The sequence below is a fragment of the Anopheles coustani genome, chromosome 2 (assembly GCF_943734705.1).
Source record: "Anopheles coustani chromosome 2, idAnoCousDA_361_x.2, whole genome shotgun sequence".
NCBI classification, from domain to species: Eukaryota; Metazoa; Arthropoda; class Insecta; order Diptera; family Culicidae; genus Anopheles; species Anopheles coustani.
The window spans coordinates 44,898,457-44,914,024 of NC_071289.1; the positions used below are offsets into that span (position 1 = coordinate 44,898,457).

The window sequence follows — 15,568 nt, forward strand, 5'->3', positions numbered from 1 at the left end:
GACACCATGCTAACCTCCACTCCTGAGAATACTGATGCCGGTGACAAAAAGCACGGATTACGTGAGGAGAACTTAAAATAAGTTGTGGGTAAGTAATTTTCTTTTGCATCTTTAGATTAGCCTCTCAAGATTCTTCTGCGTTCAGCCGCTTACCAGAACGGTCGATAAAAATTAAAACGCTTATGATATCTATCGTGACCCAGGACTATAATTATATGATTTGATGAAGATATGGTTATTTGAATCTAAACATAGCTTTTGTATGAGACTTGTAATGACAGGACCAATAAATAAAAGAAATCTCACATTGCAGACTTCTTACGAAACATTCATTATCTTAATAGATGACGATGGAATAGTATAATACTTCAAGTCTGCTTCTCAAGGAAGCATTTAAGTTTGTTGTTGGTCCATCTGGTTGTTTATTCAACGAGAATATTCACTAGACCGGGATTTTTTGACCGAGCCGTCGAACAAACGATAAATACTATGCAAAACCCCTTACCAAAAACCGGTTAGAAGGGACTTCCAATAAGCAAATTAGGTAGTTAGCATCCATTGGCAAGACAAGTTTTATTATCGTTTTGTTCTATCTTTTGTTTTAGCATTCACACGTATGAGTTTCAATCCGTCTACACGAGTGTTCATGGAAACGTGTTTGGAATCAAGATTTGCGAACCTTTTGAGGAAGAGGTGTCCAAACCTTGCTAAACCCTTACTAAACGAAATCAGAATAATTTCACCCATCAAACATTAAAAAAAGATTGATAAAACAATGTTTATTTTGCAAAATTGAATGATATAATTGTTTAATTGCTAATTCAAAGACTACGATTTATTGGATGTTGGATTGTTGTTGGCACGGAAAGGTAAACGGGAGTCCCCAGCTTATTTAAATGCACGGTCGATCGCAGGATATTGTGCAAGAGGATACACAAAAGTGAACGTTCGTCAGCTAAGACGTCCGGGAATGCTTTTTCTTATTTTCCCCTTTCTTGTTTGACCTCAGCAATATCAAAGCACGAAGTCAGATGGAAACCACATCGTGTAATTGAAAGCTTGTTTGTGCATGCATAGAACAATTATCTCGCCAACCTTCACAACCACGCGTAGTAACATCTTCATGATTATCCTAAATGATTTTTTAAAAAGTTCCTGCGCTTCCGTATTGTAGATAAGTGTACCCTTATAGATACTTTAAGATGCCCAGCTAAAAATGTCGATAACTTATACATGCTACAGTTTAATTCTATCTACAACTGGTTCACTGTCCATATATACAGTTTAATAAATCTCTCTGCTCCATTTATGGGCAATGAGAATATATTGTATCATGATATCACCTTATTTTCCGTTCAATTTTTCATTTACTATCCAACAAGGGATCATATGCGTAGTGAATACTTGACTTCCGAACCTCTAACACAAATTACGTTTGCATTCTGATTGTCCTTTACAAATGAAAAATTTAAAAAATGGTTGTAAATAAAAGAATTCAAAAACACCAAAAAATTATTGAAGAATTTAAAAGTTTGTGGACGGGATTTGGATACACGTATCCTAGTTTTGGCCTATAAAAATGATATTATCTAGATATCATAGTCATGCAGTTTGTGTCTAGCGTATGTTTTTGAGAATGTACACTTTTTAACTCAAAATCTAATATTTTAAAAATCCAACAGAAACAAGCAAAACAAATAAAATATTGTGTCCGTTACAATTTTTTAAAATGTATTATTCAACTTCATTGTTGACTTTTTTTGCGTTATATAGTAGTATCTCTAACAATCGGGAGGTACACTATTCGTGATTCGTTGGATGCTCTGTCCATTATTTTCTATTTTGAAAAATACTTTCCCTTCCTCTATCCCAAAACACACGATTTAAAGTCCGATCTATATTACGTAACGATGAAAATCTGAAAAGAACAATCCATAAATGTGCCCACAAGCGGAAAGCGTTGATGCTTAAAACTGGTTGTGCTCGCTGTGTCTGTTCTTTAACGTATTTAATATCAGTTGGGCTAGCTGAGCGTTTCCACATTGACCCCCTTTTCCGTTTGTTTGTGTGCATCCAAACGTAAATGTGAACCGTATAACCAGAAACTCTCGGAGCTGTGTCACCGTTAGAATAGAATGGTCAACAAACAAAAATCAGCCTTCTATTTATTCTAACACCTAATTCCAAATCGTGGGTTTGATTTCGTTATGAAATCATGAGGTTAGATCATCTTCTTTTCCGACCATTCCGGTACTTGCAATGTCAGTTCAACCGATTGTTGAACGAGCCTACAGAACTCGGATTTACATAATTGTAAGAGGAGCAAAACCGTTGAGAAAAGGTCATGTACCCATTGTTACGTACTACCCCACACTCTCCACACTCCCATTCGCTCGGACGATTGCATCTTCCATCGAAAGATCTTCGACTGCTTCTGTTGCCGATGCCACTGACCGATTAACAATCCGCGCAAATCATTCGACGATCATTGAGCACTTACATTTGCCGGGAGTCGCTATGCTGCCCTCGTTAATTGAGCATAAAGTAGGATCGGTAGACGAAGATCTGGCTTGAAGTGTTCATCTTTTGATCGAAGTTCGATCGCGTACTGTGATCGTTAGTGGGTGAGCAGAAATACAGCTTGTCTGTTTGATTTTCCCTTTTTCTTCTCCTTTCGTGCAAGTTAATCGGGACAGGCATGAGAAGAAACTGAACGCCAGAAAGAGAAAGAATGTAAAATTGTAATTTAAAAGATCGTGATCGGTGGCCTAGTCAATAGCGTATCTTATGTAACTCGTACAAAAACTTCATTAGAATGTTGCTCATCGATCGTCATCGGTGGGATATTACTTGTGTACATCTTGACTATTTTAAGATTACCGTTTTACACATTTTATTCAATTTCGTGTTATTTGTGGTGCTACCTATAACACTTTAATCAAACTGAACGGAAAATGTATTAAAATACTATAATAGGCTCTGTATTTTTCTTAATGCTCAATTGTAATCCGCTACGAGTTTAATAAAACATAATAAGTAAAACATACTTCATATTCGTCGCTATCCTATTTTATCTATCTAGAGACTATTGTGTTTAAATTCCATTCACAACAGTTTGAGTTTCATATCAAAATTGTACAGTGGAACTATGTCAAAAAACCACTTTATTCGAATATCTTCAGATTGAGTTATTTCCTAGTAATTGGTTATTTTTTCACTCCTATGTCTTAAAACGATAGTATTGCTATCGCTCAAGCTCTTTATGGATTATCGTTTTTTTTTAACATTTTCTAGGTATCTCATATCATGATAAAAAATCACTGATCGGGCCTCTGAATCTGACAGAGTGGCCAAATAATAAACAGAAATGACGAGATGAAACGAAAGAGAGTGGCGGAAATTTGAGAGAAAAAATCACGCAAAAAAAAAACCGGTTCGAATAGCATTGAACAAGATCGCGAACTGTTTAGTGTAACTACCACATTTGTAGCCGGTTTCACGATCGTCGGTGTTAACGATCGGGTAGGTCAGCGATGTCAAACTCGTTTGATGACGCGGGTCGCATTTTTTTCCAAAAACAGGTATGCGGTCCAAAATGAAGAATGGGTTTACAACTATTTAATTGACCCTGTATATTGATAGCGCTGTTCTTGAACCAAAGCATCTATATTTGGTAATACATTTTTAGCGCTACACACTCAAATGATATGCTGATACGGAAGTTAATGTGGAATATAATTTTCTCGAAAAAACTTATTAACCTGGCGGTGATTTATAGTCCTTTTCCCCGAATGAGATCAACCATATTTCGTAAAAAAAAGTAAAAGATTTCGAATGCCGGAAGACATTGCCGGAATACCATCGGTCGATATGCTTAACTGAACTGAGCTCGCTTTAACAACAGCATCATTGCATGCTTACTGCTACTTCCTTAACTGTCCTTTCAGTTTTGTCACTTCCGTTTGTCGTAATTCTCGTATCATATTCACATAATTTGCTTGATGATGTATCTCGTAGCGGTGCCGAACTTTAATAATGAATTCAGCACGCCTCTGTTATGCTTTTTCGTTTTCTTCGACAAATAAAAAAAAAATTGAGCATTCGTCCGTAAATGTTTCCTGATTTCTTCTCTTCTTCTTCTTCTTCTTATACTATGTGTTCTAGCTTGTGTATGTACCCTCCGATAAGTAGAAATTCAGAAACAACAAATCCGAGCGATTTTTTTAATGTTTTCGATTGGTTTTTAAACACTCAGAACGACATCAGTTGTTTTTTATTAATTGTTATTTGCACACATCGCTATGAAGTATGTGCATAAAATATAGCAGATAAATCCACCACGAAGCGGCGCAATGAATAGACATGCAAAGAGTCATAATTTTGCAATCCCAATGGAAAACAAAACCATGCGAATAATTTTTCTTCATGTATTGTCCCAAAGTAGTTGCAGGCACGTTGCTCGTTTGACACCCCTGTGTTAGATTGTTGGGTTTTTTTTTAACCGTTACGAGCTAGCCCTTCCCCTAGAGTACAGAGTGCGTTTGGTCAGTGGACCGTCCAGATCATTTCAGTATCAGTTGGTAGGCGAGCGCGTAACCAAGCGGACGTGCTGAAGTCGTGATTGTTCCGTCGAGACAGTTTTGCTAAACATCTAAAGTGTTGTTTCGGGTAGTGTAGAACGAGGTGCGGCAGTGGTTCGACATGAAGTACTTTATCCAGAGCCTAATCTGCATTCTATTGGCGGTGCCGTTCCAAACAGTGGTCGAAGCTGTGAAGTTGAAAGAAAAATTCAAATGGCGTGAAGTGTCGTACGCTTGGCCATCGGAGGAAACCAAACAGGAGGCCTTACGATCGGGAAACTATATCGTCCATAACAATTTACCGCTGGGACTGGAACGCTGGCGGGACAAGTTGTTCATTACTGTACCAAGGTAACCATCATCGTACAGAAGTGTGTAGCCGTTACCCAGCGATGCTCAAAATTTCACTTATTACTGTACATTTTTGAAAGTTTTTATCAATATAGGTATAATTCACGATGTAGTGAGAACTAAAGCATATTAAAATGAAAGTATTCTATTTTGCTATTTGCTGCATTTATTTGAAGTTTAAAATTATGATTACATTATTTAAAGTGGTAACTAGTAGAAAAAATGTGATGACACACTTATTATATTTGCCTGATGAAGTATATAGAATTAAGAAGTCATTGTCAAATCAAAATGCCTGTATTGCTAGTAATTTTTATGCACAATACAATACACAATAGTTGAGAATCGCTGGTCCACGTTTAGCTCAAAGCAAACTCTTAACCAACCAGTTGCAGAAAAATATAATAAGCACATACATTTACCATGTTTCTTAATTTAACATCTATCAATATAAGAGTGAGTGTGGAGTGACGAAAGAGAAAGTAACTACTTCACGAAAGTTAAATCAGTAATCACTGTTAGTAACTACTCGTTTAAGGAATAGCTTTAAAGAATCTAGAAGCTCTCCCCTGCATAAGAGCGAAAGAAGCTGTCCTTGAATCAACTCACACACCTCAGAGAAGTTAGCGTGATGAAAAATAGCAACGAACTGAAACTATTATGTCTGCACGTTGGGAGCCCCTTCTTCTTGCGGCGTACATTCACCTGTACTACAACATTTCCCTCGTGTCTTCCATTTTGCATTCAGCCCTGCGCGAGACAGTGATACACAAATCCAATAACCAACACGTTGGTGGCAAGAGATGATGCATAAGTGGATCATAGCGCTGTTCATGGTTTGCATAAATTCACGGTCACGATCTCCTTTCAACCTCCACGCGCAAAGGACCTCAAACTTTAAAGAAGTTGTTTAATTGGGTGGGAACTCGTATAAGTAAGGTCAAATAGGAAAAAAAATTTAAAATTTTTGTTTGCCGCGTATTTTAGTTAAGGCATGCAAGCACATGCACAAGAGCATGATGAACCTTATTATTGAGATTCATTTTTCAGTTTACTTTCATTATTAACCTTTGAAGGCTCAGATAGCGGTAACAGACATTTTTACTCGGTTAAAGCAACAGTCAATATTGTCAGATATTACGTACTAGATTACAAGATATTGAAATCAGTTTTGTAGTTTTGTTTTTAAGTTGGGAATCCTAGGAAGAAGATTTTTTTGCTCGGTGGCTAAGGTTGTATAACACAAATCAGGTTGTCTTAAAAAAGCAATGGAAACGAATTTTTGCATATGGAATGTATAACATTGCTTAGTTCACACATTATAAAAAATAAGTAAGAAGCAATTTTTAAAACACATTATTCAACAAAGAAACCTAGAACAACATGTTATCGGGAATAAAAGACATTAGAATCGAATGGTGTTTAAATTATATTTTGTCTTTAATGGTAAAAACGATTTGATCATGTAGATTTAAAAAGTGCGCTTTACGCAACTAAATTAAAAAAAGCTAAATTAAATTACCTGTACAAAAAAAAATTTATATAATTGATCATGAAATTTTAATAACATCCACTTCTTCTTTGAGTAACGAATGTCTTGGTCATGCCTAAACTTTAAGGATTTACTAGACTTTTTCTATTACTATACCTGGATAATCAGTCCTTTCGTACAGGGGAGAATATTTTTCGGTTGGGATTCGAACGCTCGTCGTGAAGCCGGTGAGTTCCAGCGTTCATGAGCTGATTTTTAAACATCCACCTACAACTTTATCTTTACAGATGGAAATCAGGAGTGGCGGCCTCTCTGACATATGTCAACGTATCCGACGAAATTAGTCCAGATTTACGGCCATATCCAAGCTGGGAGGAAAATCAACTTCCGACTGGTAAGAAGAATAGTTTAAAGAAGCTGATTCAAACTTCCTAATGTTCTGTATTCGCTACTTTCCAGATCACCACACGATGTCAGATGAAGACTCGAAGTACCTCAAGAATAATGCTTCCATCATTTCGACGTTCCGAGTGCGGGCCGACGAATGCGATCGTCTATGGGTGATGGACACAGGGCTAGCTGATATTTTGGGAGATGCCGTCCAGTACGCTCCCCCATCTTTAGTGCTGTTCGATTTGTATACTGACAAACTCATACGGCGGCATTATTTCAATAGTACTTTGTTAAAAGAGGACTCATTTTTTGCTAATGTGGTAAGTAAGTCTCGAGGTGCTATAAAAGTATTCTATCATATATTGTATATTGTTTGTCTTGAATGTTCGTATCATTTCATAACACCATTTCTAGATAGTGGACACCGAGCGTGGAGACTGTGACAATGCCTTCGCGTACATACCGGACCTTGGAAGCTATGCTGTGATCGTTTATTCGTTTGCCGAAGACCGATCATGGCGCATTAAGCATAATTTCTTTCATTTTGATCCACTTGCCGGTGACTACAACATTGGTGGAGTAAACTTCCAGTGGACGGACGGAGTGTTCGGAATGGCAGTTGGCAAGCGATTGAACGATGGTACGAGGCCGGTCTATTTCCATGCTTTCTCTAGCACCAAGGAGTTTATGGTATCCAATGCAGTGCTGAAGAACGAATCTTACGCCCAAAGTCCTCAGGCGTACTACGACTATAAACTGCTCGGGGATCGTGGACCCAACTCACAGTCATCAGCTGAATTCTACGATCCGGAAACGGGTGTCATTTTCTACACCCAGGTTAACAAGGATGGTGTTGGATGCTGGAATACCGGCATGACGTTGAACACCGACACTCAGGGACTGGTCGATTCCGATAGCGATGCACTGGTGTTTCCCAACGATTTGAAGGTTGACACCGAGGGTATGCTATGGGTGCTGTCCGATCGATTGCCAATGTTCATCTTCACCAGCCTCGACGAAGGACAATACAACTATCGAATTTTGGTGGGTGAGACCCGTGAAATGATCAAGGGAACACCTTGTGATAGTTAAACTGTTATCATATTCCAAAGATTCCTTGGATTATGGATGGATCGCTATCAGTTTGCAGTTCCATTTAATTTTGACCAACATCTTTTCTCCTTAATATTAATTAAACTGACGTATATCATTAACAGTTCTTCAATTTCATTGACATCATACAACAAAACGAAATTGATTTGAATCAACATCAAGATGAGAGAAACAATATCGATTTTTTTCAATACCTCCTCAAGGTCTTCCAGTGCGTGAGGATTCAAAGCGGGAGAATTTTTTAGTGAAGAGGATTTACGAAGCCACAGGACTTCAAGAGACAGGAGGATTTATTGACTCAGTTAAATTGGAAGCAGGCAATAACAAATAAAATTATCGTCCCGTGGGCACACATCATGTTATTATTGTCGAAAGAATGAAAATAAACTTACTAATTTCAACAAAAAGTATGAGTCTGTACATTTTACTGATTGTTTCATACGAATTGATCAAGAGTAGACTTGACTCCTAAAATGCTCGTAAGGGCTAGTTCAATTGAGCGTTTTTGTCAAGCTTATTATTTTTAGGGAATATCGTCGTAAAATACTTATTATTCCACCATTATTGTGGTTATGGGCATTTAGCATTTTATGTTGATTTGTGAAATTGCACGTTATTATGCGTACATCATCAACCAATTGAAATAAGTGTTGGCAGAATCGGGATTTGGAAGACTTGAAGATTCGATCCCTAGACGGATTCAAAAGATTTGAATCCCATTTGACGGATTCTAAAGATTCGAATTGCATATGCAGGATTCTAAAAAATTGATTAAATTAAAAGAGCTATTCCGAGATCCGAACGTTCGAGATTTACGTTCGAGATTCGATATTCGGCATTACCAAATTCGAATTCGAGATTTATCAAGGTGTATGCAAAAGTGTATAAAGGGTTACCGCTCAATTGTTTGAATAAACCTTTGGTGATGTTCGATAATTTGATTTGATTGTTATTATTATTTTTGGAGCGGTGATTGATACATGCGTACCATTAAAAAGAAGATAATATCATTTTACATAGATTTTATCACGAAACCCTACTAATAACAAACGATTTTTCCACATTCAACGCCAAAATCTGTGTTGACCATTTGATTTTGACAACTGCCGAACAGCTATGTCGACTTTGTCGACTCGATTCGAATGTTAGAATACCGAAAAAATCTCGATTCGAGACCGTTTCGAAACGGATCTCGGAATAGCCCTGTAAAGCTGGCCGTAAACGTTGCGAACTTGTTCGCGCGAACAATTTGACAACCAGGCATTGCCTATGTTAAGGAATGGAAAGGAAGATATCCTCTTATATCTTCCTTTCCATTCCTTAACATAGGCAATGCCTGGTTGTCAAATTGTTCGCACGAACAAGTTCGCAACGTTTACGGCCAGCTTAAGACTCGATATAATTCGGTTCTGACTTGAACCAAAACTATTAGAATTTGATGTGACTCGATCTAGATACTATGATATCCTCTACTTCCAATGGTACACACTAACTTGGTAAGCTTCCATCGCGATCCGTTCGCGTCTCCCGTACGCCTACCACGATGGGTCCCCACACGCACAATTATATTCACCCACACCAATACCCACTTCATTCTACCTGCCACAGACACGAGGTAAAGGTTTTAGATAAAGGTTTTTGATAAAGGTTTTTGCACGATTTAACTTCCCAAGGAGAACCCTGCTGCACTTGCCTACCAAAGGTATCCATGCCTACCTAAAAGAACCTTGCCAAGTGTATTTTTGGTAGGCATGGACACCTCATAACCTACCAATAATTTGTTTTGGGAGGCACCGCAGTGGAAAGAGGTACTGGCTGTCAAACCTTTGTTTGTTTACTGTTTACTGTGCAAGTCTGGCCAACTAGCTGCGAGTTAAGAATAACGCTTTCGCGGGTTTGGGTGTCGGAATCGGAGTGAAGTTTATTAAACAATGTGTTAAACAACATCATGAAACATGGTAGGAAAAGGGCAGGAAAGGAAACAGGATGAGACGATGACCCTTAGCGACAGGCGCCGAAACTGCAACTCAGTGTTAATAGTTGGTCGGTGTCGGTTGGACATCACGGCGATCATCGGTTGTTACCGGGTGTAACATAGCATCGGTGGCCCGTGTCCGATAGCAGCGCTTGGATCGACCGACTCGGGGTGGTTAACTCGCACCAGACAGTAAGTACGTGTGTAAGAACCCACAGCAGAGAGTTCTTACTGATGATGATTTGTCCGCACTTTTCACACATTTCAGTGTCTCGACAAGGAGGAAGAAGCGGCTTGAAATAAACATGAATGCATTCTACGTGTTTTCAATGGGCATGACGGAGTGGTGCTGCACATCGTACATCGAAGGAGCCTGCTACGATCCGTGGTCGCTGTTTGCCAGCACGAACCAGAGGAGGCGTCGGACGATTTCTGAACATTTCCCCTGATTGCCTTCCGAACCGGACGATATGTATATTATATTATCGTTGTATCAAAATAATAAAACAATCAAAAATATGTTCCTCCATGAAAATAATTATTTTGGGAAAGAAAAGATATCCTGAACCCAGCTCATATAATCTACTACGAATGGGTATACGTTTTTTACGCGTATAGCCAGAAATAGGTGTTATAAACACGTTGCACAGTCACGTTGTCAAAACAGTTCTCTTTTGCGGTGTCCCGCAAGTATCAAGAGAATTGTTTTACCCTTCTTTTCAGAAGTGTTTTACATCCAAAATTGCATAGGAAATCTGCTGCAAAAGAAGGTGTAAAACACTTCTGAAAAGAAGAGCGATCAGGTCTCAAGAGAATTCTTTTACATCAAAATGACGCCAAAATTTCTCGTTGGGTTAGGTTCAAAACACATTCATGAAGCTATTTTAACAAAGAAATACAGTAGAACGGATACGAATACGGAGTGATAATGATTCAGATATATCAGGTCTTGATATAGATTTTTACTGGATTTTGTATAAAACTATCATTCTAAATTGATAATCTTCTTTAGGCAGTGTTGCATACAAAAATCACTGTGCGCTATTTTCAATACTTGCGAAGCACAACGTTTCCATACGTTAGTTGGTTTTCAAGATGAACAGAACTAATTACACCGTTGAAGCTCACTTCGGAAATGTGTGGCATGCTTTTTTTTCAGATAAGGCAAGATGTGAAGGGGATTCAGATTAGAAAAAAACGATTTCCAGACCGGCATTGATTGGTTTACATCGTTTAGCCACTGTTTGATGGATTGAGATTCGGATTTGGAGATTCGATGTACCCACCACTAGAACGAAGCAGCATTTACGGCATAACCGGTTCGCTGGAACAGACCCCGGTGATTTACGATTTATGACCTTATTATGACCTTGAAGAACCGTTTCGGATAACCGTTTCGGAGAACCGGTTTTGACCGGTTCGGGCCGACCAATCACAGGCCTCCGTTTAATGTGTCCGTTGAACAGTTCTAAAATGCTTGCGGAATTAAAATTTGTAAATGTTTAAATGAAATCAAGACAAATTTCGAGCATTTTGCAAATTTTGTGTCAAAGATGAAACATAAATGTTTAAATAGGAGGATCTTATTGGTTTTTCGAAAAATAACCTCAGATCGTTGACTGGTATTCCGTGAATCGAAATAGTATAGAGAAATAGCAGGTAGAGCTTTCCTGCGAAATGCAGACAGGACCTGAACGTTGATTTATTCTCAGCATTCGGATTACGTAAGCTTCGTCGGGGCCAGGAAGGCGTTCATTTGGGATCGTTGTTATTGTTATTTCTTGTGCGTGGGACAGCACATGCTAATGTGATGACATACCAAATTGAGTACAACATTTTGCAGCCCAGGTCCCGCGGTCCCTTTAGAACCATAATTCAGTCTGTCCATTTTCCTAAGTGAGTTTTACAATCGCACTGGCGGGATCTCCTAAAGGAATGGATATTTTTTTAATGTTTATTTTTAGATCATTGCTTCAGCTCATACGCGTTATGAATTTCCAGGGGTCATTTCTGCTCTGTGATCGACAGAAGGTTATCATTAAAATATATTACCCTATATCTAACAATTGGGAATATATATGTACTGTGAGGTTAAATGCAAAAACACGCGAACCTGTCGAACTAACCTAGTTGAAGTTTTTGAAATGATTGTTACGTTCTTCGTTCGAATAAAAAATTCAAATAACACGTTGACTGCCATGCGTTTTTAGCACAATATTTTAGCACAATGTTTTATTATAAAATTTGCTTAAAACATTTGTTAAACCAACAAATTTTGAAGGCTAAGCAAAAACTTAGCTTCCCAAAGAATTGATATTTAACATTACTATAATTTTTATGTTGCATTTTCATTTATTTATGGGCCAAAAACTTTTTATAACTGATTTCTGCCGTCATCCACTTTTGGGTGACATGGCAGTTAACGTGCTAAAGCATATTATGCACATTTTCGACTATTTGATACTTACAAGTACATTATTCAATTTTCGTTATTAAATTGCACTGCCCGTACTCGCATATGAGTCCCATTTGCTAAATCACCATTTTGAGAAAATAACGGTTGAACATTTTTACATTAGCAAAACATGCTGTTATTAGTGATACAAAATACATGATTGGTTGATCACAACTATTGTATTGTAACATAAACATTTCGCTGAGAATGACATTTTATATAAAATACACGTTTTTAATATTAAAATGGTGAAAATAAACTAGATGGGACACGATATGTGGGTACTTTCGAAAGCGAAAGCAAAAGTACTCGCATATCAGTCCCATCTTATAGCATACTTTGTTTACCTTGCTCGTCAAAACGTCGATGTTCGGGTTTTCATTCCATACGGATATTTGCACTTTATCAGTGTATAATTCGTTAAAAACAATTGAATTACAACCATTTGTTGATTATTTTAATTACTTTATATTACAAAATTGTTGAAGTTTCAATAACTAGGACTTTTCTTTAATTTAAGCAAAGTAATATTATATGGGACTGTTATGCGGGTACTTTCAATATGGGACGCAGTCAATTGGGTATTTTTTTCACATTAGCATGCACTAAATGGCCACTTTGAGAGTTTTTTGGAAAATATATTGAAAATGAACATTAGTCATGGGGCTAACTCAAAAGTGATGAAAAGTCAAATGGGACTGATATGCGAGTATGGGCAGTGCACCTCATACCAATATTTTTAGAAACAGTAATTATAATTCGTTGTTATAAATCGTTTATGACTATATGAAGTCCCAATGTCAACAAAACTCTAATCTACGAAATCTTTGAAATAACATCATTATTGCAAACATTATCATTTGTATGTATTGCTCGTATGCGTTATCAATCCAATTGTTAATTAATATAATTCTTTTATTTCAAATTGCATTTCGATTTGGTATTACGACATTATGACTAGTGTTGGGTCGTGTGCTACTGTACTACCTAACACACACAGCACAGTAAAGTGTGGCACCACACACGACACAGAAAAAATTGTTGTACCACAGTAAAATTTTAACAAATAATACAGTCATAACGTTATACCAATAATTTGTATGAACCGTTCTTTGGTTTCTTGGTGTACCAATTCCATAACTACCATAGGATAGGAAATAAATTGTCCAGTCTTTGAAATTTTGAACATCGTTATTACATAATCCAAACATTATTATTTGTATAAAAAACTGCCACCATACGAAAAAAGGCTACAATTGAAGCGCGATAAGCACAAATATACTTGAAATAAAAACGACAAGAATCTAAAATTCCAAAAGCAGGATTTTCGAATAGATCAGCTTTTAACAACTAATAATGTTTTATAAGGAACACATTTTAAACACTGGTTCTAATTGATTATGAATTATATATTAAGGTTAAGCTACAGCCCTTATCGAGCATGCATAATATCAAGCAAAATTATGCACTTTATCCGTGTTGTTCCGTAGAAACTGTGTACTAATTTTGTATTGTTCAATTCTAATATACTTTTGCATCCTTTTGTGATTTTTTTACGCGCAGAGTTACTCTGCTCTCGCGCACACACTTTTTGAATCGAACATTATGACCACACTGACCATTATGAATCAAACAGGTGTTGCTGAATAAATAGAGACGTTGTATGACTGTTTACTGTCCTACCACAAATACACAGCACAGTAAATTGGATGTGGTACCACAGTACGGCACATCGAAAAGTGTTAATTGACCCAACACTAATTATGACAGAGAAAACATCACATAGATATATCCATATCGCGATAGAAGGAAAATAGCACAGCATCTATACTTTGTTTTATAAAAAAATCTGAAATATTTTAACAAAGATTTGCTTGGTTTGGAAGGCGATGAAAACTATACTAAAACATGTTCTACGTAAGTGCAATCCCTGTGTAATTATGTAGTACATAAAAATACAAAAACAGGTGCCTAATTGAATAAATTTTTCTTTAATTCTTCAAAGACTACCTATAATATTGAAAATCTTTGTTTGACTAAAGTCTGTACCTATTAGAATACTTATTTTTTGGCATGTTTTTGAAGCATAATCTATTGAATTTTTTTTGTTGATTATTGCCATTCCTGATTATGGCATGTTTAACTTAATTTGTAATTGATTCATGTTTCTTTTTTAACTTTATTAACAATCGGTATTTTAGTTCTGAACTGCCGAAAACTGCATGAACTGAAAGTGAATTACATAAATTCCCACTCCCAGTTGACCTGCCTTATCACACTATTATGTCAAACAGCGTGCCAAAACTAAATGTCGACAGTACAATAACTACGGCATCTCGCCATTGGTGGCCAGTGTAATAAGGCAAAACGCTACATTAAAGTTAACTAATGAACATACAAACAAAACTCTATGTTTTAATGCCGTTGATGAATCCTCTAACGTGAAGCAAACAATATTGTCGGTTCCACAGTTCCATCGCATATGTTTCCCTCGAAAGGGATTTCTACCTTTTATACGGTATCATAATGTTCCCAACCTTTCCTTATCGTTATCCCCGACATTTAGTTTTTAACAGACTTTATTTGTTTACTGCTCTTCAATAAAGTATGCAACCCAAAGTGATTTATTTGGTTCTTTCCCAAACCTCGCTTCTTTCTGCTGTGTTTTAGAACAATAGGCAAACCAGTAGTGCTTTCAACTGATCGATATTGTATGCGTTGGTATATATGCAAAGAAGTTGGAAGAGAAATCCTGCGACCAAGGTTAAACAAACTTCCCCTCATTATCGTAATGGAATAACTTTATTGTATATTCTGTACAATAAATTCACGAAGGATGCATATAAATTGTGTTTCATTTCAGCCAATTGTCGGCTTGATTATTGGCTCTTTTGTGTTCCGCAAACTTTGTGCTATACTACTTTGGATAGAGACCGCTTGGCAAAGGCGAATGAATAATAAGTCGTTTAGTGGCCAACATTATCCGATGTCTGGTTCAGCAAGAGTCCACAGGTATCGCTCATATAGCTCATCACCTTCACTTGCCACATTAACAATTTACTAGTCTCTTATGACCAAGAAAAGCTATGGTCTTCACAAAAGGATATTTTGCACGAAGCACGGAAAGACATTCATATGGCGATACATTGTATTTGCAATGCGACCACCTTAGTTGTATCCAATATGTACAGTTTGGAAATAAGCGGAAA

General features: G+C 37.2%; 1 protein-coding gene across 1 annotated transcript; it reads left to right on the forward strand.

Moving 5' to 3' along the window:
- The first annotated feature begins 4,592 nt into the window (after window positions 1-4,592).
- On the forward strand, window positions 4,593-8,279 carry LOC131266578 (protein yellow). The gene is made up of 4 exons (XM_058269147.1): window positions 4,593-4,931; window positions 6,711-6,817; window positions 6,883-7,136; window positions 7,231-8,279. Exons 1-4 carry the CDS (start codon window positions 4,702-4,704, stop codon window positions 7,906-7,908), a joined length of 1,269 nt encoding a protein of 422 aa, XP_058125130.1. The 5' UTR covers window positions 4,593-4,701; the 3' UTR covers window positions 7,909-8,279.
- Window positions 8,280-15,568: the final 7,289 nt, after the last annotated feature.

Excerpts from the sequence above, each read along its gene's own strand:
- LOC131266578 (XM_058269147.1), top strand. The coding sequence starts at position 4,702 with ATGAAGTACTTTATCCAGAGCCTAATCTGCATTCTATTGGCGGTGCCG. Across the intron at positions 4,932-6,710 it reads TTGTTCATTACTGTACCAAG|ATGGAAATCAGGAGTGGCGG; the intron begins GTAACCATCATC and ends TTATCTTTACAG. Across the intron at positions 7,137-7,230 it reads ACTCATTTTTTGCTAATGTG|ATAGTGGACACCGAGCGTGG; the intron begins GTAAGTAAGTCT and ends CACCATTTCTAG.